The sequence below is a fragment of the Lichenostomus cassidix genome, chromosome 25 (assembly GCF_008360975.1).
Source record: "Lichenostomus cassidix isolate B80296 chromosome 25, HeHo_3.0, whole genome shotgun sequence".
In the NCBI taxonomy this organism is placed as follows: Eukaryota; Metazoa; Chordata; class Aves; order Passeriformes; family Meliphagidae; genus Lichenostomus; species Lichenostomus cassidix.
In genome coordinates this window covers 3,791,340-3,814,193 of record NC_139505.1, presented here as the reverse complement: position 1 = coordinate 3,814,193, position 22,854 = coordinate 3,791,340, and the positions used below count along the sequence as shown (strand labels likewise).

Genomic DNA, 22,854 nt, shown 5'->3' with positions numbered 1-22,854 from the left:
TGGGAATTTTGTGGGAATTTTGTGGGAATTTAAAGGGAAATTTTAGGGAAAATTGAGCAAATTTAGGAGAAATTTGAGTAGAAAATGAGGGAAATTTGGGGAAATTTTGGGGGAAATTTTAGGGAAATTTAGGGGAAATTTGGGATGGAATTTTGTGGGAATTTTGTGGGAATTTTGTGGGAATTTAAAGGGAAATTTTAGGGAAAATTGAGCAAATTTAGGAGAAATTTGAGTAGAAAATGAGGGAAATTTGGGGAAATTTTGGGGGAAATTTTAGGGAAATTTAGGGGAAATTGGGGATGGAATTTTGTGGGAATTTTGGGTGAGAATTTTGTGGGAAATTTTGGGGAAATTTTAGGGGAAATTGGGGGAATTTAAAGGGAAATTTTAGTGGAAAGTGGGGGAATTTTGGGGAAATTTTTGGGGAAATTTTAGGGGAAATTGGGGATGGAAATTTGGGTGGAATTTGGGGGAATATTGGGGAAATTTTGGGGGAAATTTTAGGAAATTTCAGGGGAATTTTAGAATTTTGGGGGAAATTTGGGGAAAATTTTGCGGAAATTTGGACAAAATTTTGGGGAAAACTTTAGGGAATTCTGTGGGAATTTTAGGCAAAATTTTAGTGGAAATTGAAGGAATTTAGGGGAATTTTGGGGGAAATTTCAGGGAAAATTTTAGGGAAATTCAGGAAAAATTTGGGATGAAATTTTGTGGGAATTTTGGGTGGAATTTTGGGTGGAAAATTTGGGAATTTTGGGATTTCCTCACCTCCTGGATGTGTCTGACTTCACTCTTCAGCTGACTGACAGGTTCCTCGTGCTCACCCCGAGCCTTCAGATAAACCTGGAATTTGGGAAATATGGGAATTTTGGGAATTCTGGGAATTTGGGATCATCCCAAATCCATCCTGGAATTCCCAAAAGGTTGGGGGAAAAATTCCCAGGAATTCCTGGAATTGTTTGGTTTGGGATTTTCTGGGAAATTTGGGTTTTCTTGGGGATTTTTGGGAGGATTTGACTCTGCAGGGAATTCCCAAAAAATCCACACTGAATTCCCAAAAATCCAAACTGAATCCCAAAAAAATCCACAGGAAATTCCCAAAATTCCACATGGAATTCCCAAAAATCCAAACTGAATCCCAAAATTCCAGATGGAATTCCCAAAAATCTACATTGAATACCCCAAAATCCACCTGGAATTCCTAAAAATCCACCTGGAATTCCCAAAAATTCCCATGGTAACCCCTGAAATCCACCTGGAATTTCCAAAAAATCCACACGGAATTCCTAAAAATCCACACAGAATTCCCAAAATCCAAACTGAATTCCCAGAAATCTAAACTGAATCCCAAAAAATCCACATGGAATTCCCAAAAATCCAAACTGAATCCCAAAAATTCCAAAAAATCCACATGGAATTCCCAAAAATCCAAAATGAATCCCAAAAAATCCACAGGAATTCCCTAAATTCCCAAAATCCACATGGAATTCCCAACAACCCAAACTGAATTCCCAGAAATCCAAACTGAATCCCAAAAAATCCACATGGAATTCCCTAAAATCCACAGGAATTCCCTAAATTCCCAAAATCCACACGGAATTCCCAAAATCCAAACTGAATTCCCAGAAATCTAAACTGAATCCCAAAAAATCCACAGGAAATTCCCTAAATTCCAGATGGAATTCCCAAAAATTCCCATGGAAACCCCTGAAATCCACATGGAATCCCCAAAAAAATCCATAAGGAATTCCCAAAAATCCAAACTGAATCCCAAAATTCCAGATGGAATTCCCAAAAATTCCCATGGAAACCCCTGAAATCCACACTGAATCTCAAAAAATATCCACATAGAATTCCCAAAAATCCAAACTGAATTCCAAAAAATCCACAGGAAATTCCCTAAATTCCAGATGGAATTCCCAAAAAATCCGCATGGAATTCCCAAAAATCCAAACCGAAATCTCCCAAATCCAAACTGAATCCCAAAAATTCCAAAAAATCCACACGGAATTCCCAAAATCCAAACTGAATTCCCAGAAATCTAAACTGAATCCCAAAAATCCACATGGAATTTCCTAAATTTTACATGGAATTCCCAAAAATCCAAACCGAAATCTCCCAAATCCAAACTGAATTCCCTAAATTCCCAAAATCCAAACTGAATTCCCAAAAATCCAAACTGAATCCCAAAAATCCACCTGGAATTCCCAAAATCCCAGATGGAATTCCCAAAAATTCCCATGGAAACCCAAAAATCCACACTGAATCCCAAAAAATATCCACATGGAACTCCCTAAAATCCAAACTGAATTCCCAAAAAAACCAAAAAATCCACACGGAATTCCCAAAAATATGAACTGAATCCCAAAAAATCCACCTGGAATTCCCAAAATTCCAGATGGAATTCCCAAAAATCCAAACTGAATCCCAAAAATCCACAGGGAATTCCCTAAATCCAAACCGAAATCTCCCAAATCCAAACTGAATCCCAAAAAATCCAAAAAATCCACATGGAATTCCCTAAATTCCACATGGAATTCCCAAAAATCCAAACTGAATCCCAAAAAATCCACATGGAATTCCTAAAATCCACACAGAGTTCCCAAAAACCCACAGGGAATTCCCAAAAATCCAAACTGAGTTCCGTCAAATCCAAACTGAATCCCAAAAAATCCACATCATGGAAATTTAGTGGGAATTTTAGGGGAATTTTGTGGGAATTTGGAGAAATTTTCTGGGAATTCTGGGGAAATTTGTGGGAATTTTAGGGGGAATTTGAGAGGTAATATTGTGGAAATTTGGGGAGAACTTGTGGGAATTTTGTGGGAATTCACTGGGAATTTTTACAGAGAATTTGGTGACAATTTCGTGGGAATTTTGTAGAAATTTGGGAGAATTTTGCGAAGAATTTTGTGGGAATTTTGTGGGAATTTTGTGGGAATTTTGTGGGAATTTTGTGGAAATTTGGGAAGAATTTTTTGGGAAATTTTGGGGGGAATTTTGTGGGAGTTTCATGGGAATTTTGTGGGAATTCTGTGGAAATTTGGGGGGATTTTGGGAGGGAATTTTGTAGAAATTTGGGGAGAATTTTGCAGAGAATTTCGTGAGAATTTTATGTGAATTTCGTGGGAATTTTGCAGAGAATTTTATTGGAATTTTGTGGGAATTTTACGGAGAATTTTGTGAGAATTTTGTGGGAATTTTGTGGGAATTTTGCAGAGAATTTTATTGGAATTTTGTGGGAATTTTGCAGAGAATTTTATTGGAATTTTGTGAGAATTTTGTGGGAATTTGGTGAGAATTTTATGTGAATTTTGTGGGAATTTTGCAGGAATTTTATGTGAATTTTGCAGCAATTTTATCTGAACTTTGTGGGAATTTTGTAGAAATTTGGGAGAATTTTGTGGGAATTTCGTGGGAATTTTATGGGAATTTTGTGAGAATTTTATGCGAATTTTGGGGGAATTTTATGGGAATTTTATGTAAATTTTATGTGAATTTCATGGGGATTTTATGGGAATTTCATGGGAATTTTAGGGAATTTCTCTCCGAATTTCCCACCCCAATCCCACCCACCCTCCCACCATTTTTCCCACCAGAAAATTCCCAAAAATCCCCAAATTCATGGGAATTTCATGGAGAATTTTATGGGAATTTTTGGGAAATTTTGTGGAAACTTAGAAAAATTTTTTGGGGAATTTTTTGGGAATTTTGTGGACATTTTGTGGAAATTTGGTGGAAATTTGGGGAGAATTTTGGGGAGAATTTTATGGGAATTTCATGTGAATTTTGGGGGAATCTCATCTGAACTTTGTGAGAATTTCACGTGACTTTCGTGGAGCTTCGTGGGAAATTTTGTGGAGAATTTTGTAGAAATTTGGGAGAATTTGGCAAAGAATTTCGTGGGAATTTCGTGGGAATTTCGTGGGAATTTTCTGAGAATTTTATGCGAATTTTATGTGAATTTTACAGAAATTTTACAAAAATTTTATGCGAATTTTACAGAAATTTTACGTGAATTTCGTGTGAATTTCATGAGAATTTCACAGAATTTCTCTCCGAATTTCCCACCCCAACCCCACCCATCCTCCCACCATTTTTCCCTCCAAAAAATCCCCAAAATTCCCCAAAATTCCCAAATTTCTGCTCACCTTGATGATCTCCTCGTCGCCATCCTTGGATTTGACGAATTCCGAAGCCAAAGAATTCCCGTTGGACCTTTTGGCCACCATGGCGAAGGCTTTGCCCACCGGCTGCAAAACACGGAATTTTGGGGGAAATTCCCAAAAAAATGGGGAATTGGAGGTTTGGGATACTAGCTGGGATCCCCGGCAAGGAATTTGCCAAAAAAAATTGGGAATTTTGGGTGAAATTTGTGGATTTTTAGGCAAAAATTCCTGGATTTTCAAGGAAAAATTTCTGGATTTACATGGAATTTTGGGAGAAAATTCCCAAAAAAAGGGGAAATTGGAGTTTTGGGATCCTAGCTGGGATCCTTGGCAAGGAATTTGCCAAAAAAAATTTGGGAATTTTGGGTGAAATTTGTGGATTTTTAGGGAAAAATTGATGGATTTTTAGGGGAAAATTCTGGGATTTTTAGGCAAAAATTCCAGGATTTTCAAGCAAAAATTAGTGGAATTTTCAAGAAAAATTTTGGGATTTTTAGGCAAAAATTCCTGGAAAACACAGAATTCCAGGAGAAAATTCCAAAAAAAATGGGGAATTGGGGTTTTGGGATACTAACTGGGATCCCTGGCAAGGAATTTGCCAAAAAAAATTGGGAATTTTGGGTGAAATTTGTGGATTTTTAGGCAAAAATTCTGAGATTTTTGAGAAAAAATTCTGGGATTTTTAGGCAAAAATTCCTGGAATTCTTGAGAAAAAAATTCCTGCATTTTCAAGCAAAATTCCTGGAATTTTTGAGAAAAATTCTTGGATTTTTGGGAAAAACTCGTGGATTTTTAGGCAAAAATTCCTGGATTTTCAGGCGAAAGTTCTGGGATTTATATGGAATTTTGGGAAAAAATTCCCCAAAAAAATGGGAAATTGGAGTTTTGGGATCCTAGCTGGGATCCCTGGCAAGGAATTTGCCCAAAATTCGTTGATTTTTAGGTGAAAATTCCAGGAATTTTGAGGAAAATTTGTGGATTTTTGAGAAAAAAATTCTGGATTTTTAGGGAAAAATTCCTGGATTTTCAAGGAAAAATTCCTGGATTTACATGGAATTCCGGAGAAAATTCCCAAAAAAACGGGAAACTGGAGTTGGGATACTAGTTGGGATTCCCATCCCAGAATTTGCCAAAAAAAAATTGGGAATTTTGAGTGAAATCCGTGGATTTTTAGGCGAAAATTTTGGGAATTTTGAGGAAAATTTGTGGATTTTTGAGAAAAAAATTCTGGATTTTTAGGCAAAAATTAATGGAATTTTCAAGCAAAATTCCTGGATTTTTGGAGAAAAATTCCTGGATTTTCAGAGAAAAATTCCAGGACTTTTAGCCAAAAATTCCAGGATTTTCAGGTAAAATTAGTGGATTTTTAGGAAAAAATTTCTGGATTTTTAAGCAAAATTCCTGGATTTTAAGGGAAAAATTCCTGGATTTACATGGAATTCCGGAGAAAATTCCCAAAAAACGGGGAATTGGAGTTTTGGGATACAAGCTGGGATCCCTGGCAAGGAATTTGACAAAAAAAATCGGGAATTTTGGGTGAAATTCTGAGATTTTTAGGCAAAAATTCCTGGATTTTTCAAGGAAAAATTCTTGGAATTCTCGAGAAAAAATTCCTGGACTTATAGGGAAAAATTCTGGGATTTTCAAGCAAAATTCCTGGAATTTTTAAAAAAAAATCTGGGATTTTTAGGGAAAAATTATTGGATTTTTAGGCAAAAATTCCTGGATTTTCAAGCAAAAATTAGTGGAATTTTCAAGAAAAAATTTGGGATTTTTAGGCAAAAATTTATGGATTTACACAGAATTCCGGGAGAAAATTCCCAAAAAAACAGGAAAGTGGAGTTTTGGGATCCTAGCTGGGATCCCCAGCAAGGAATTTGCCAAAAAAAATCGGGAATTTTGGGTGAAATTTGTGGATTTTTAGGCAAAAATTCTGAGATTTTTGAGAAAAAATTCTGGGATTTTTAGGCAAAAATTCCTGGAATTCTTGAGAAAAAAATTCCTGCATTTTCAAGCAAAATTCCTGGAATTTTTGAGAAAAATTCTTGGATTTTCAAGCAAAAAAATTCCTGGATTTTGGAGCAAAATTCCTGGATTTTTGGGAAAAACTCGTGGATTTTTAGGCAAAAATTCCTGGATTTTCAGGCGAAAGTTCTGGGATTTATATGGAATTTTGGGAAAAAATTCCCCAAAAAAATGGGAAATTGGAGTTTTGGGATCCTAGCTGGGATCCCTGGCAAGGAATTTGCCCAAAATTCGTTGATTTTTAGGCAAAAATTCCGGGATTTTTTTGAAAATTTGTGGATTTTTGAGAAAAAATTTCTGGATTTTTAGGCGAAAATTCCAGGACTTTTAGGGAAAAATTCTGGGATTTTTAGGCAAAATTCCTGGAATTTTTAGAAAAAAATCTGGGATTTTTAGGGAAAAATTATTGGATTTTTAGGGGGAAATTCTTGGATTTTTAAGCAAAATTCCTGGAATTTTTGAGAAAAATTCCTGAATTTTTAGGCAAAAATTCCAAGATTTTCCAGAAAAATTCCTGGATTTTTAGGGATAAATTCCTGGATTTTCAGTCACCACCCTGATCCCATTTCCCATCCCAAAATTACCCCAAAAATCCCAGAATTTCCCTCCCAAAATCCCAAGTTTTCCCCCCAAATTCCCATTTTTCAGCCTCAAAATTCCCAATTTTTCCCCCAAAATTCCCAATTTTCCCCCCAAATTCCCAAATTTCCACCCAAAATTCCCAAATTTCCCCCTCAAAATCCACATTTTTCCCCCAAAATCCCAATTTTTTCCCCAAATTTCCTGTTTTCCCCCAAAACTCCCATTTTTCCACCAAAATCCCTTTTTCCCCCAAATTTTTTAATTTTTCCAAAATCCCCATTTTTCCCCCCAAAATCCCAATTTTTCCACCAAAATTCCCATTTTTATGCCCAAAATTCCCAATTTTCAAAAAAAATTCCCTTTTTTTCCCCCAAAATTCCCATTTTCCCCCTCAAAATCCACATTTTTCCCCCATAAATTCCCTTTTATCTCCCCAAACCTCCCATTTTTCCTCCAAAATTCCCATTTTTCTGCCCAAAATTCCCAAATTTCCCCCCAAAATTCCCATTTTTCCCCCAAATGTTTTAATTTTCCCTAATTCCCCAAATTTCCCAATTTTTCCCCCAAATTTCCCCCAAATTTCCCCAAAATTCCCCAATTTTTCTCAAATTTTTCCAAATTTCCCCCCAAAATTCCCAATTTTTCCCAAATCTCCCCAATTTACCCAAAATTCCCAATTTTTTCCCCAAAATTCCCAAATTTTCCCCAAAAAATTCCCAAATTTCCCCAAAATTCCCAAAATTTCCCCAAAATCCCCAAATTTTCCTAAAATTCCCAAATTTTCCTCAATTTTTTCCCAAAAATTCCCAAATTTTCCCCAAAAGTTCCCAAATTTCCCTCAAAATCCCCAATTTTTTCTCAATTTTCCCCAAAATTCCCCCAAATTGCCACAAATTTTTCCCCAAATTTCCCCAAAATTTCCCAATTTTTCCCAAATTTTCCCCAAAATTTCCCCAAAATTCCCCAAATTTTCCCCCAAAATCCCCAAATTTTCCCAAATTTCCCCAAAAATCCCAATTTTTCCCCCAAATACCCAAATTTTTCCCCAAAACCGCCAATTTTTTTCCAAAATTCCCAAAATTTCCTCTAATTCCCATTTCCAATATTCCAACTTTTCTCCCCAAAAATCCCCAAATTCCCCCCAAAATTCCCATTTTCCTCCCCAAAATTTCCAATTTTTCCCCCCAAATTTTTTAATTTCCCTCCAAAATTCCCAAATTTCTCCCAAAATCCCATTTTTTCTCCCAAATTTCCCAATTTCCCACCTTCTGTTTGGGTCTGGTTTCCCCCGGAGATTCCCTGGGCAGGCGAAGCACAGCCTCTGCCTCCTGGAACTGGGGAGAAAAAACACAATTTTGGGCAAAAATTGGGCAAAAAATCACAATTTTGGGGCAAAAAACGACAATTTTGGGGAAAAAATGACAATTTTGGGTGCAAAAAATCACAAATTTGGGGCAAAAGAATCACTTTTGGGGAAAAAATCACAATTTTTGGGAAAAAAATCACAATTTTGGGTGAAAAAAATCAGAATTTTGGGGAAAAAAATCAGAATTTTGGGGAAAATTCACCCCAAAAATCACCCAAAGTCAGTTCAGTTCAGCCTCCTGGAATTGGGGAGAAAAAACAGAATTTTGGGGGAAAAAAAATCACAATTTGGGGAAAAAAATCACAATTTTGGGGCAAAAAAATCATAATTTTGGGGGAAAAAAATCACAATTTTGGGCAAAAAATCAGAATTTTGGGGCAAAATTCACCCCAAAATCAGTTCAGTTCAGTTCAGCCTCTGCCTCCTGGAACTGGGGAGAAAAAACACAATTTTGGGGAAAAATTCAGAGTTTTGGGGAAAAAATGACAATTTTGGGGGAAAAAAATGACAATTTTGGGGGAAAAAATGACAATTCTGGGGAAAAAATCACAATTTTGGGGAAAAAATCACACTTTTGGGGACAAAAATTGGAATTTTGGGCAAAAAAAAATCAGAATTTTGGGGAAAAAAAATGACAATTTTGGGTGAAAAATCACAATTTTGGGGCAAAATTCACACCAAAATTCAGTTCAGTTCAGCCTCAGCCTCCTGGAATTGGGGAGAAAAATCAAATTTTTGGAAAAAATGACAATTTTGGGGCAAATTTCACCCCAAATTCAGTTCAGTTCAGCCTCAGGAAGGTTTGATCCTCTTTGGGGGAAATTTGGGAAAAATTTGGGGCAAAAAAAAAAAAAATACACAGAAAAATGTGGAGAAAATCCAGGAGGGAAAATATGGGAAAATTTGGGGGGAAATATTAGGAAAAATATGGAGAAAAAATGTGGAAAATTGGGGGAAAATTGGGGGAAAATTGGGGAAAAATATGGGGAAAAATATTGGGAAAAAGGGGGGAAAAAAGGGGAAATACCCAGAAAAATATGGGGAAAAATGGGGAAAGAAATGAGAAAAACTGGGAAAATATTGGGAAAAGTATGGAGAAAAAAATGGGGAAAAAACAAGGAAAATGCAGGAAAAATTGGGGAAAAATACAGGGAAAAACTGGGAAAAAAACTGGGAAAAAATGGGGCAAATATAGGGAAAACCCAGGAAAAAATGGGGAAAATATTGGGGAAAAAAATGGGGGAAAATGGGGAAAAATCAGAGGAAAATTGGGAAAAAATCTGGGAAAAATCAGGGAAAAATATTGGGGAAAAAATGGGAAAAAACAAGGAAAATAAGGGAGAATTGGGGGAAAATAAAGGGAAATATTGGGAAAAACATGGAGAAAATATGGGGGAAAAAACAAGGAAAAGAGGAAAAATCGGGGAAAAAATGGGAAAAAAATTGAGGGAAAAATGGGAAAATTTGGGGAAAAATCAGGGGAAAATCAGGGAAAAGTTGGGGGAAAAATTGGAAAAAATTGGGAAAAAATTGGGGAAAAATTGGGGAAAAATACAGGGAAAAACTGGAAAAAATACTGGGAAAAAACAAGGAAAATACAGGAAAAAACTGGGAAAAATACTGGGAAAAATATGGGGAAAATATTCAGAAAAATATGGAGAAATCCAGGGAAAAAAGGGAAAAAAAAACAAGGAAAAGAGAGGACAAATCAGGGAAAATATGGGAAAAAATTGAGGAAAAAATAGAGGAAAATTTGGGGGAAAATCAGGGAAAAAAAAGGGGGAAAATCCTGAGAAAATGAGGCAATAAATCAAGGAATAAATCCTGAAAAATCCTGAAAAAAATCCTAAGAAAATCCTGAATAAATCTGGGAAAAATCCTAAAAAAATCCTAGAAAAATCCAAGAAAAATCCTGAAAAAATTCAGGAAAAATCTGGGAAAAATCCTGGAAAAATCCTGAAAACATCCTGGGAAAATTCTGGGGAAAATCCAGGAAAAATCCTGAAAAAATCAGGGAAAATCCTGAATAAATACAGAAAAAATCTGGGAAAAATTCTGAAAAAATCCTTTTAAAATCCTGAAAAAATCCTTTAAAAATCCTGGAAAAATCCAGGAAAAAAACTGAAAAAAATCCGGGAAAATCCTGGAAAAATCCGGGAAAAATCCGGGAAAAAACTGAAAAAATCTGGGAAAAAATCTGGGAAAATTCTGAAAAAAATCCAGAAAAAAAATCTGGTAAAAATCCTAAAAAAATCCAGGAAAAATCCTGAAGAAATCCTAAAAAAACCCGGAAAAATCCAGGAAAAATCCTGAAAAAATCCTGAAAAAATCCTTAGAAAATCCTGAATAAATCCAGGAAAAATCCTAAAAAAAAAAATCCAAGAAAAATCCTGGAAATATTTTTTTTTTAAAATCTGGGAAAAATCCAAGAAATATCAGGGAAAATCTTAGAAAAATCCTGGAAAAAATCCTGGAAAAAAAGCCTGGAAAAAAATATGAAAAAATCTGGGAAAATCCTTCAAAAATCTTGAAAAAAATCTGGGAAAAATCCTACAAAAATTTCAATAAAAATCCAAGAAAAATCCTGAAAAAATTGTTAAAAAATCAGGGAAAATCTTGGAAAAATCCTGGGAAAAAAATCTGAAAAAATCTGGGAAAATCCTGAAAAAATCCAGGAAAAATCCTACAAAAATTCCAATAAAAATCTGAGAAAAATCCTGGGAAAAAAAATTTTAAAATCCGGGAAAAATCCAAGAAAAATCAGGGAAAATCTTGGAAAAATCCCGGAAAAAAATCCTGACAAAACCCCAAAAAAATCTGGGAAAAATCCTGGAAAAATAGGAAAAATCAGGGAAAATCTTGGAAAAATCCTGGAAAAATCCTAAAAAAAATCCAGGAAAAAAATCCTGGAAAAAATTCAGGAAAAATCTGGGGAAATCCTTTAAAAATCCTGAAAAAATCCTCGAAAAATCCTACAAAAAATCAAAGAAAAATCTGAGAAAAATCCTGGAAAAAATTGTTTAAAAATCCGGGAAAAATCCGGGAAAAATCTGGGAAAAATCCTCTAAAAATCCGGAAAAAAAATTGGAAAAATCCAGGATAAATCCTTTAAAAAATCCAGAAAAAATCCTGACAAAAACTAGAAAAAATCCTGAAAAAATCCTTAGAAAATCCTGAATAAATCCAGGAAAAATCCTAAAAAAATCCAAGAAAAATCCTGGAAAAAAATTTTTTAAAATCCAAGAAAAATTCTGGAAAAAAATTTTAAAAATCCAAGAAAAATCCTGGAAAAAATTTTTTAAAAATCCAAGAAAAATCCTGGAAAAAAATTTTTAAAAATCCAAGAAAAATTCTGGAAAAAAATGTTTTAAAATCCAAGAAAAATTCTGGAAAAAAATTTTAAAAATCCAAGAAAAATCCTGGAAAAAATTTTTTAAAAATCCAGGAAAAATCCAGGAAAAATCCAACTTCATTCCCACTTTTCCCCACTGGAATCAAAACAAACAAAAAGCAGAAAAAAAACCCCCAAAAATTCCATTTTTTCCCAGGATTTTCCCAAATTTCCACGAATTCCAGGAATCCAAACCCCAAACTCGGCGAGAATTCCCAAATTTTGTGGAATTTTTGGGAATTCCAGGAATTCCCCAACTCACCTCAGCATTCCAAGCCCCAACTCCAGGATTTTCCAGGGAATCTTGAGGATTTTCCGGGATGGGAAAAGTTGGGAATTCCATGGGAGGAATCCTCATGTTTCCCTCCTGCTGGGGAAAAACAAAATTCCAAAGGTTTTTTTCCGGGAATTTTTAAATTTTTTGGGAATTTTTGGAATTCCCAAGATGCCAAAAATTAATTTTTTAAATTTTTTCCTATTTTTTTTTCAACTTTCCAACCGTTTTTTTGGGGAAAAAAATTCGGGAAAAAATCCCAAACCAATCCCAGATTTCCCAGAATTCCAAAAATTAATTTTTTAAAATTTTTCCTATTTTTTTCCACCTTCCCAACAGTTTTTTGGGAAAAAAATTCGGGAAAAAAATCCCAAATCAATCCCAGAATTCCCAAAATTCCAAATCTATTTTTTAAAATTTTTTCCTATTTTTTTCCATCTTCCCAACTGGTTTTTTGGGGAAAAAAATTCGGGAAAAAATCCCAAATCAAACCCAGAATTCCCAGAATTCCAAAAATTAATTTTTTTTCCGGGATTTTTTTATTTTTTGGGAATTCTTGGAATTCCCAATATCTCAAATATTAATTTTTTAATATTTTCTTTTTTTTTTTTCCATCTTCCCAACCATTTTTTGGGGAAAAAATTCGTGAAAAAAATCCCAAATCAATCCCAGAATTCCCAGACTTCCAAAAATTAATTTTTTAAAATATTTTCCTATTTTTTTCCATCTTCCCAACAGTTTTTGGGGGAAAAATTTGGGAAAAAATCCCAAATCAAACCTAGAATTCCCAGAATTCCAAAGATTAATTTTTTTTAAAATTTTTTCCTATTTTTTTCCATCTTCCCAAAAATTTTTTGGGGAAAAAATTCCGGAAAAAATCCCAACTCAAACCCAGAATTCCAGAATTCCAAAGATTAATTTTTTTAAAAATTTTTTCCTACTTTTTTCCATCTTCCCAACAGTTTTTTTGTGGGAAAAAATCGGGAAAAAATCCCAAACCAAACCCCAGAATTCCCAGAATTCCAAAGATTAATTTTTTTCCAGGAATTTTTTTATTTTTTGGGAATTCTTGGAATTCCCAATATATCAAATATTAATTTTTTTAATATTTTCTTTTTTTTTTTTCCATCTTCCTAACAGTTTTTTGGGGAAAAAAATTCAGGAAAAAATCCCAAGCCAATCCCAGAATTCCAGAATTCCAAAAATTAATTTTTAAAAAATATTTTCCTATTTTTTTCCATGTTCCAAACAATTTTTTGGGGAAAAAAATTCAGGAAAAAATCCCAAACCAATCCCAGAATTCCATTTTTTTTTTCCTATTTTTTTCCATCTTCCCAACCATTTTTTTGGGGAAAAAATTTGGGAAAAAATCCCAAATCAATCCCAGAATTCCAGAATTCCAAAGATTAATTTTTTAAAATTTTTTCCTACTTTTTTCCATCTTCCCAAAAAATTTTTGGGAATAAATTCAGGAAAAAAATCCCAAACCAATCCCAGAATTTCCAGAATTCCCAATATTTTTTTTTACTATTTTCCTATTTTTTTCCATCTTCCCAACAGTTTTTTTGGGAAAAAATTCAGGAAAAAATCCCAAACCAATCCCAGAATTCCAAATCTATTTTTTTTTTATTTTTCCTAATTTTTTTCCATCTTCCCAACAGTTTTTTTGGGGGAAAAAATTCAGGAAAAAATCCCAAACCAATCCCAGAATTTCCAGAATTCCAAATATTAATTTTTTAAAAATATTTTCCTATTTTTTTCCATGTTCCAAACAATTTTTTGGGGAAAAAAATTCAGGAAAAAATCCCAAATCAAACCTAGAATTCCCAGAATTCCAAAAATTAATTTTTAAAAATATTTTCCTATCTATTTTTTCATCTTCCCAACAGTTTTTGGGAAAAATTTGGGAAAAATCCCAAATCAATCCCAGAATTCCAAAATGGATTTTTAAAAATTTTTTTTCCTATTTTTTTCCGTCTTCCAAACAATTTTTTGGGGAAAAAAATTCAGGAAAAAATCCCAAACCAATCCCAGAATTCCATTTTCTTTTTTTTTCCTATTTCTTTCCATCTTCCTAACCATTTTTTGGGGAAAAAATTTGGGAAAAAATCCCAAACCAATCCCAGAATTCCCAGAATTCCAAAAATTAATTTTTAAAAAATATTTTCCTATTTTTTGACATGTTCCAAACAGTTTTTTTGGGGAAAAAAATTCGGGAAAAAATCCCAAATCAATCCCAGAATTCCCACAATTCCAACAATTAATTTATAAAAAATATTTTCTTAATTTTTTTCCATCTTCCCAACCGATTTTTTGGGGAAAAAATTTGGGAAAAAATCCCAAATCAATCCCAGAATTCCCAAAATTCCAAACCTATTTTTTTATTATTTTTTCCTATTTTTTTCCATCTTCCCAACAGTTTTTTTGGGAAAAAATTCAGGAAAAAATCCCAAACCAATCCCAGAATTCCAGAATTCCAAAGTGGATTTTTTTCCAAATTTTTCCTCCTGTTTTTCCTGGAATTCCCAAAATTCCAAAGCAAATTTTTCTGATTTTTTCCTATTTTTTTTCCCATCCTCCCACCCATTTTTCCCTATTTTTTCCCTATTTTTTCCCTATTTTTTTCCCCATTTTCCCCATTTTTTCCCCCATTTTTTCGGGAAAAATCCAGGCAGGAAGGAGAGGAAATCCCAAAATTCCTGGGAAAAAAAGAGAATCCCAAAAATCCCCAAACCATCCCAAAATTCCAATTATTTGGGGAAGAGAAATTCAGGGAATGAAGACTTTAGGAATGAGAAATTTGGAAATTAAAGAATTATTTGGGAAATGAGGAATTATTTGGGAATGAAAAATGATTTGGGAATGAAAAATTATTTGGGAATTATTTGGGAATTATTTGGGAATAATAGGAAGAAAATAATTAAATGAGAAAAATAATAAAATGAGAAAATATTTGGGAATGAGGAATTTGGGAAATGAAGAATTAGTTGAGAATAAAGAATTATTTGGGAAATGAGGAATTATTTGGGAAAAGAGAAATTATTTGGGAATAAAGAATTTGGGAATGAGGAATTATTTGGGAATGAGGAATTTGGGAATAAAGAATTATTCAGGAATGAGAAATTATTTGGGAATAAGAAATTTAGGAATGAGGAATTGTTAGGGAATCAGAAATTTGGGAAGAAGGAATTATTAGGGAATTATTAGGGAATTATTAGGGAATTATTAGGGAATAATAGGAAGAAAATAATTAAATTAGGAAAATAATAAAGTGAGGAAAATAATAAAATGAGGAATTAGGGAAATGAGAAATTCGGGAAATGAAGAATTATTTGGGAATAAGGAATTATTTTGGAATGAGACATTTAGGAAATGAGAAATTTGGGAATGAAGAATTTGGGAAAAGAGGAATAATTTGGGAATGAGGAATTCAAGAAAAAGGAATTATTTGGGAATGAAGAATTCAGGGAATGAGGAATTATGTGGGAAATGAGGAATTATTTGGGAATGAGAAATTATTTGGGAAAAGAGGAATTATTTGGGAAATGAAGAATTATTTGGGAAATGAGGAATTATTTGGGAAATGAAGAATTATTTGGGAAATGAAGAATTATTTGGGAATAATAGGAAGAAAATAATAAAATGAAGAAAATAATAAAATGAAGAAAATAATAAAATGAAGAAAATAATAAAATGAGAAAAATAATAAAATGAGGAATTAGGGAAATGAGAAAATATTTGGGAATGAAAAATTTGGGAATTTCTCCCCCAAATTCCCAATTTTTCCCTCCTAATTCCCAAATTTGCCCCCCCAAAAAACTTCATTTTTTTCCCCAAAATTCCCATTTTTCCAGTTTGGGAAAAGAGGAATAATTTGGGAATGAGGAATTTGGAAACGAAGAATTATTTGGGAAAAAAAAATTATTTGGGAAGAAAGAATTCGGGAAATGAAGAATAATTTGGGAATAAAGAATTTGAGAATGAGGAATTTTTTGGGAATGAGGAATTTGGGAAATGAGGTATTTGGAAAAGAAGAATTATTGGGAAAAAAAGGAATTATTTGGAAATAAAGAATTGGGAATGAGGAATTCAGATAATGAGGAATAATTTGGGAATGAAGAATTCAGGAAATGAAAAATAATTCAGGAAATGATTAATTATTTGGGAATGAGGAATTTTTTGGGAATGAGGAAATATTTGGGAAATGAGGAATTTCCTCCGGAAGTTGAGTCATCCCAAAGAATCTGGGAATTCCTGCTGGGAAAATTGGTTTAAAAACTGTGGGAAAGATTCCAGAAATTCCCAAATCCAAAAAAAAACCCAAAAAAAATCCGGGAATTGCTGAATGGCTTCTTTTTCCTGGGAATTTTGGGGTTTTTTCCAGGAATTTTGGGTTTTTCTTGGGAATTTGGGTTTTTTCTGGGATTTTTGGGGGTTTTTTCTGGGAATTTTGGGGTTTTTCTTGGGAATTTCGGGGGTTTTCTCTTGGAAATTTTGGGGTTTTTCCAGGGAATTTTGGGGTTTTCCTCAGGAATTTTGGGTTTTTTCCTGGGAATTTGAGGTTTTTTCTTGGGAATTTTTGGATTTTTCCTGGGAATTTTGGGTTTTTCCAGGAATTTTGGGGTTTTCCTGGGAATTTTGGGGTTTTTCTTGGGAATTTTGGGGTTTTTTCCCCGAATTTTGGGGTTTTTCTGGGAATTTCAGGGTTTTTCCTGGGAATTTGGGGTTTTTCTCGGGAATTTTGGGGTTTTTTCTGGGAATTTTGGGTTTTTCTTGGGAATTTTGGGGTTTTTTCCAGGAATTTGGGCTTTTTCCAGGGAATTTGGGGTTTTTCTCGGTAATTTTGGGGTTTTTCTCAGGAATTTTGGGGTTTTTCTCAGGAATTTTGGAGTTTTTCCAGGGAATTTTGGATTTTTTCTGGGAATTTTGGGGTTTTTCTGGGAATTTTGGGGTTTTTCCAGGGAATTTTGGGGTTTTCTCAGGAATTTTGGGGTTTTTCTCAGGAATTTTGGGTTTTTCCCGGGAATTTTTGGGGGTTTTTTCAAGAATTTGGGGTTTTTCCTGGGAATTTTGGGGTTTTTCCAGGAATTTGGGGTTTTTTCTCGGGAATTTTGGGGTTTTTCCAGGAATTTTGGGCTTTTTCTGGGAATTTTGGGTTTTCTCTTGGAAATTTTGGGGTTTTTCCCAGGAATTTCGGGGGTTTTCTCGGGAATTTTGGGGTTTTTCCAGGGAATTTTGGGGCTTTTTCTGGGAATTTTGGATTTTTCCGGGAATTTTGGGGCTTTTTCTGGGAATTTTGGGGTTTTTTGGGAATTTTGGGGTTTTTCCCCGAATTTTGGGGGTTTTCCGGGAATTTTGGGGTTTTTCCGGGAATTTGGGGTTTTTCCAGGGAATTTTGTGTTTTCTCTTGGAAATTTTGGGGGTTTTTCCCAGGAATTTCGGGGGTTTTCTCGGGAATTTTGGGGTTTTTCCTAGAAATTTGGGGTTTTCCTGGGAATTTTGGGGGTTTTTTCTGGGAATTTTGGGGTTTTTCCGATAATTTTGGGGTTTTTCCCAAGAATTTGGGTTTTTTCCCTGGGAATTTTGGGGTTTTTCTCGGGAATTTTGGGGTTTTTCCCAGAATTTTGGGGTTTTTCCGGGAATTTCAGGGTTTTTCCCGGGAATTTGTGGTTTTTCCGGGAATTTTGGGATGTTTTCCGGGGAATTTTGGGGTTTTTCCCGGGAATTTTGGGGGTTTTCCAGGAATTTTGGGTTTTTTCTCAGGAATTTTGGGGTTTTTTCCCGGGAATTCTGGGGTGGGAAAACAGGAAGAGGGAAAATCAGGGAAAAAATGGGGAAAAAAAAGGGGAAAATTCCTGAAATTCCGGGTGGGAAACTCCGGGATGGGCGTGGCCAGTGGGAGGAGTTTTTGCCTAAAAAAATTCTGGGATTTGGGGGAAAAAATTGGGGAAAAAATGGGAAAAATTCCTGAAATTCCGGGTGGGAAACTCCGGGGTGGGCGTGGCTACCGGAGGGAGATTTTCCCTAAAAAAAATTGGGATTTTGGCAGAAAAAATTGGGAAAAAATCCTAAAATTCCTGCTGGAAAAAGCCGGGAGTTTTTCCCTAAAAAAATTCGGGATTTTGGGGAAAAACTGGGAAAAAAATTGGGAAAAAATCCTAAAATTTCTGCTGGGAAAAGCCGGGATGGGCGTGGCTACCGAGGGGAGTCTTTTCCCGAAAAAAAATTGGGATTTTTTGGGGAAAAATTGGGAAAAAATCCTAAAATTCCGGCGGGAAAAAGCCGGGATGGGCGTGGCTAACGGAAGGAGTTTTTCCCCGAAAAAAATTGGGATTTTGGGAGAAAAAATTGGGAAAAAAATTGGGAAAAAATCGGGAAAAACTCCGGGATGGGCGTGGTTAGCGGAGGGAGATTTTCCCTAAAAAAAATTGGGATTTTGGGGAAAAAAATTAGGGAAAAATTGGGAAAAAGTCCTAAAATTCCGGCTGGGAAAAGCCGGGATGGGCGTGGCTACCGGAGAGAGATTTTTCCCGGAAAAAAAAATGGGATTTTGGGGAAAAAAATCGGGAAAAACTCCCAAAATCGCGGCGGGAAAACTCCGGGATGGGCGTGGTCAGCGGGGGGAGTTTATCTCTAAAAAAAAATTGGGATTTGGGGAGAAAAAAGGGGATTTGGGAGGAAAAATTAGGATTTTGGGGAAAAAATTAGGAATTTTGGGGGAAAAAAGGGTGGGGGAGAAAAGAGGATTTTGGGGAAAAAATGAGGATTTTGGGGCAAAAATTAGGAATTTTGGGGGAAAAAATGGGAACTTTGGGAGAAAAAAATGGGATTTTAGGGGGAAAAATGGATTTTGGGGAAAAAATGGGATTTTGGGAGGAAAAATTTGGGATTTGGGGAGAAAAAAAGGGGAATTGGGGGAGAAAAAAGGGGAATTTGGGGGAAAAATTAGGGATTTTGGGAGAAAAAAGGGGAATTTGGGGAGAAAAAAATGGGATTTTGTGGGAAAAATGAGGATTTTGGGGGGAAAAAAGGGATTTTGGGGAAAAAATGGGATTTGGGGAGGAAAATTAGGGATTTTGGGAGAAAAAAGGGGAATTTGGGGGGAAAAAAGGGGATTTTGGGGAAAAGTTTTGGGATTTTGGGAGGAAAAAAGGGGATTTGGGGAAAAAACTAGGATTTTGGGGAAAAAATTGGGGATTTTGGGGGAAAAATTGGGGATTTTGGGGGAAAATTGGGATTTTTGGGAGAAAAAAGGGAATTTTGGGGAAAAATAGGATTTTGGGGGGGAAAAGGAAATTTTGGGAGAAAAAAGGAATTTGGAAGAAAAAAATGGGAATTTTGGGAGGAAAAATGGGGATTTCGGGGGGAAAAATGGGATTTTGGGGAAAAAAATTAGGATTTTGGGAGAAGAAAAGGGATTTGGGGGAAAAAATTGGGAATTTTGGGAGGAAAAATGAGATTTTTGGGGGAAAAATGGGATTTTGGGGGGAAAAAATGGGAATTTTGGGAAAAAAAGGGGATTTTGGGAGGAAAAAATGGGATTTTGGGATCCGGGTGGAGATTTTTGGGATCAAGGAGGAAAATTTTGGGATTTTTTGGGATTTTTTGGATGCCAAAAGTGACTCCAGGAGATTCCCGAAGATTTTGGGAATTTGGGGTTTGGGATGTGGAGAAATCCAGGGATTTGGGATTTTCCCGAAATTCATCCCTGGAGAGGAAAAATTTGGGAATTTTGGGGTCCTAGAGGGTTTTTTGGGGAAAATTTTGGGAATTTTGGGGTCCCAGAGGGGTTTTTTTTGAAATTTTGGCAATTTAGGGATCCCAGAGGGATTTTTTTGGGGAATTTTGGGGGTCCAAGAGGATTTTTTGGGGGGATTTTGGGAATTCCCAGAGGGTTTTATTGGGGAATTTTGGGGGAATTTTGGGGTCCCAGAGGGATTTTTTGTGAAATTTTGGGGTCCAGAGGGATGTTTTGGGGAAATTTTGGGAAATTTGGGGTCTCAAAGGGGTTTTTTTGGGAATTTTGGGGGAATTTTGGGGTCCCAGAGGGATTTTTTGAGGAATTTTGGGGTCCAAGAGGGTTTTTGGGGGGGATTTTTGGAGTTTTGGGGTCCCAGAGGAGGTTTTTTGGGGAATTTTGGGGTTCCAGAGGGATGTTTTGGGGAAATTTTGGGAATTTAGGGATCCCAGAGGGATTTTTGGGAATTTTGGGGTCCCAGATGGATTTTTTGGGGAAATTTGGGAAACTTTGGGAATTCCCAGAGGAGTTTTTTTGGGGAATTTTAGGAATTTTGGGGTCCCAGAGGGATATTTTTGAGAAATTTTGGAAATTTTGGGAATTCCCAGAGGGATTTTTTGGGAAATTTTGGGAATTTTGGGAATTCCCAGAGGGATTTTTTGGGGGAAATTTTGGGAATTTTGGGGTCCCAGAGGGTTTTTTGGGGAATTTTGGGATCCCGGGAGGATTTTTTGGGAAATTTTGGGAATTTTGGGGTTCCAGAGGGATTTTTGGGAATTTTGGGGTTCCAGAGGGATTTTGGGGGAAATTTTGGGAATTTAGGGATCCAAGAGGGGTTTTTTGGGGGTTTTGGGTTGGGGTTTTTTGGGTTTTGGGGGTTTTGGGGTGGGGTTTTTTTGGGTTTGGGTTTTGGGGTGGGGTTTTTTGGGTTTTGGGGTGGGTTTTTTGGGGGGTTTTGGGGTTGGGGTTTTTTGTGTTTTGGGTTTTGGGGTTTGGGGTTTTTTGGGTTTTGGGTGGGGTTTTTTGGGGGTTTTGGGTTGGGGTTTTTTGGGGTTTTGGGGGTTTTGGGGTGGGGTTTTTTGTGTTTTGGGGTGGGGTGTTTTGGGGTTTTGGGTTTGGGTGGGGGTTTTTTGGGGGTTTTGGGTTGGGGTTTTGGGTTTTGGGTGTGGTTTTTTGGGGTTTTGGTTTGGGTTGGGGTTTTTTTGGGGTTTTGGTTTTGGGGTTTTTGGGGGGGGGTTTTTTGGGGAATTTTGGGATCCCGGGAGGATTTTTTGGGAAATTTTGGGAATTCTGGATCCCAAAAATCTCCCAGGAAGAGAAAAAAATTCCCAAATTCCATCCTGGGAATTTCAGGAAGAAGCTCAGGAGTTTTTTGGGAAGAATTTTGGGATTTTTTTGGGAAAGGTTTTTTGGGGAATTTTGGATCCCAAAAAACTGCCAAGAAGAGAAAAAAATTCCCAAATTCCTTCCTGGGAATTTCGGGAAGAAGCGAAAGAGATTTTTGGGAATTTCGGGAATTTTTTGGGGAAGAATCCAAGGATTTCGGGGAGGAATTTTTTGGGAGAATTTTGGGAATTCCGGAAGGGATTTTTGGGATTTTTGGGAATTTTGGGATCCCAAAAAACCCAAAAACTCCTCCCAGGAACTTCTCGAGAGTTCCGGAAACAGACAAAGAAAAAGTTCAGGAATTTTGGGAATTTTTTGGGAGGAATTTGGGGATTTTTGGGAATTGCCGGAGAGGTCCCGAGGGGATTTTTGGGAATTTTGGGAATTCCGAAAGGGGTTTTTTAGGGATTTTTGGGAATTTTGGGATCCCAAAACTCCTCCCAGGAACTTCCGGAAAGAGCCAAAGAAGTTTAGGAATTTGGGGAATTTTTTGGGAGGAATTTTGGGATTTTTGGGGAATTCCCGGGGAGGTTCGGAGGGTTGGTTTTTTGGGAATTTTGGGGATTTTTTGGGAATTCCCGAGGGGATTTTTTGGGGAATTTGGGATCCCCAAAAAAATAAAAACTCCTCCCAGGAACTTCCGGAAGACGAAGAAGAAGTTTAGGAATTTGGGGAATTTTTTGGGAGGAAATTCGGGATTTTTGGGAATTCCCGAGGAGGTCCCGAGGGGATTTTTGGGAATTTTGGGAATTCCGGGAGGAGTTTTTTGGGGGTTTTTTGGGATTTTTGGGATCCCAAAACTCCTCCCAGGAACTTCCGGAAAGAGACAAGAACTTCAGGAATTTCGGGAATTTTTTGGGAGGAAATTTGGGGATTTTTGGGGAATTCCCGAGGAGGTTCGGAGGGTTGGATTTTTGGGGATTTTGGGGATTTTTTGGGAATTCCCGAGGGGATTTTTTGGGAATTTGGGATCCCAAAAAACCCAAAAACTCCTCCCAGGAACTTCCGGAAAGAGACAAGAACTTCAGGAATTTGGAGAATTTTTTGGGAGGAAATTTGGGATTTTTGGGAATTGCCGGAGAGCTCCCGAGGGGTTTTTTGGGGAATTTTGGGAATTCCGGAAGGGGTTTTTTGGGATTTTTTGGGAATTTGGGATCCCAAAACTCCTCCCAGGAACTTCCGGAAAGAGACAAGAACTTCAGGAATTTCGGGAATTTTTTGGGAGGAAATTCGGGATTTTTGGGGAATTCCCCGGAGAGCTCCCGAGGGTTGGATTTTTGGGAATTTTGGGGATTTTTTGGGAATTCCCGAGGGGTTTTTTTGGGAATTTGGGATCCCCAAAAAAATAAAAACTCCTCCCAGGAACTTCCGGAAGACGAAGAAGAACTTCAGGAATTTGGGGAATTTTTTGGGAGGAATTTGGGGATTTTTGGGGAATTCCCAGGAGAGCTCCCGAGGGTTGGATTTTGGGGAATTTTGGGGATTTTTTGGGAATCTCACCGCCGCTTCCGGGAGCTCCGCGCAGCTCTGCAGGGCAGTCATGGCGCCTCACCTGCTGGCCACGCCCACCTTGGCCACGCCCACTCGGCCACGCCCAGATTAGGTAATAGTCACTTGGCCACGCCCACCGGTTAGCCACGCCCACCGCCTGGCCACGCCCACAATGGTAATTCCCACCTGTTATGCCCATATATGGTAATGCACACCTGGCCACGCCCATTGCGGTGATTCCCACCTGGCCACGCCCATGGTGGTGACGTGATCCGGTCACGCCCACAATGGTGATGTCATCTGGCCACGCCCACCGGCAGGGAGGGGAAAGCGCGGGAGAATTGGGGGAATTTGGGGGAAAATTGGGGAAAATTGGGGGGAAAATTGGGATTGAATTGGGATTAAATTGGGAGAAAATGGGGGAAAAATTGG

General features: G+C 36.5%; 1 protein-coding gene across 1 annotated transcript in view; it reads right to left on the bottom strand.

Annotated features, from left to right (window-relative positions):
• The window catches only part of TUFT1 (tuftelin 1), a 47,398-nt gene extending 24,690 nt beyond the window's left edge, over positions 1-22,708 (bottom strand). The window contains exons 1-6 of the mRNA XM_085082221.1: positions 22,638-22,708; positions 22,484-22,500; positions 11,796-11,900; positions 8,042-8,110; positions 4,152-4,253; positions 712-843 (exon numbers count right to left, since the gene is read on the bottom strand). Of these exons, the coding sequence (XP_084938347.1) occupies positions 712-843; positions 4,152-4,253; positions 8,042-8,110; positions 11,796-11,900; positions 22,484-22,500; positions 22,638-22,680 (468 nt within the window). The 5' untranslated portion in view covers positions 22,681-22,708. The remainder of the gene's footprint in view (positions 1-711; positions 844-4,151; positions 4,254-8,041; positions 8,111-11,795; positions 11,901-22,483; positions 22,501-22,637) is intronic.
• Between the last annotated feature and the right edge of the window lie 146 nt (positions 22,709-22,854).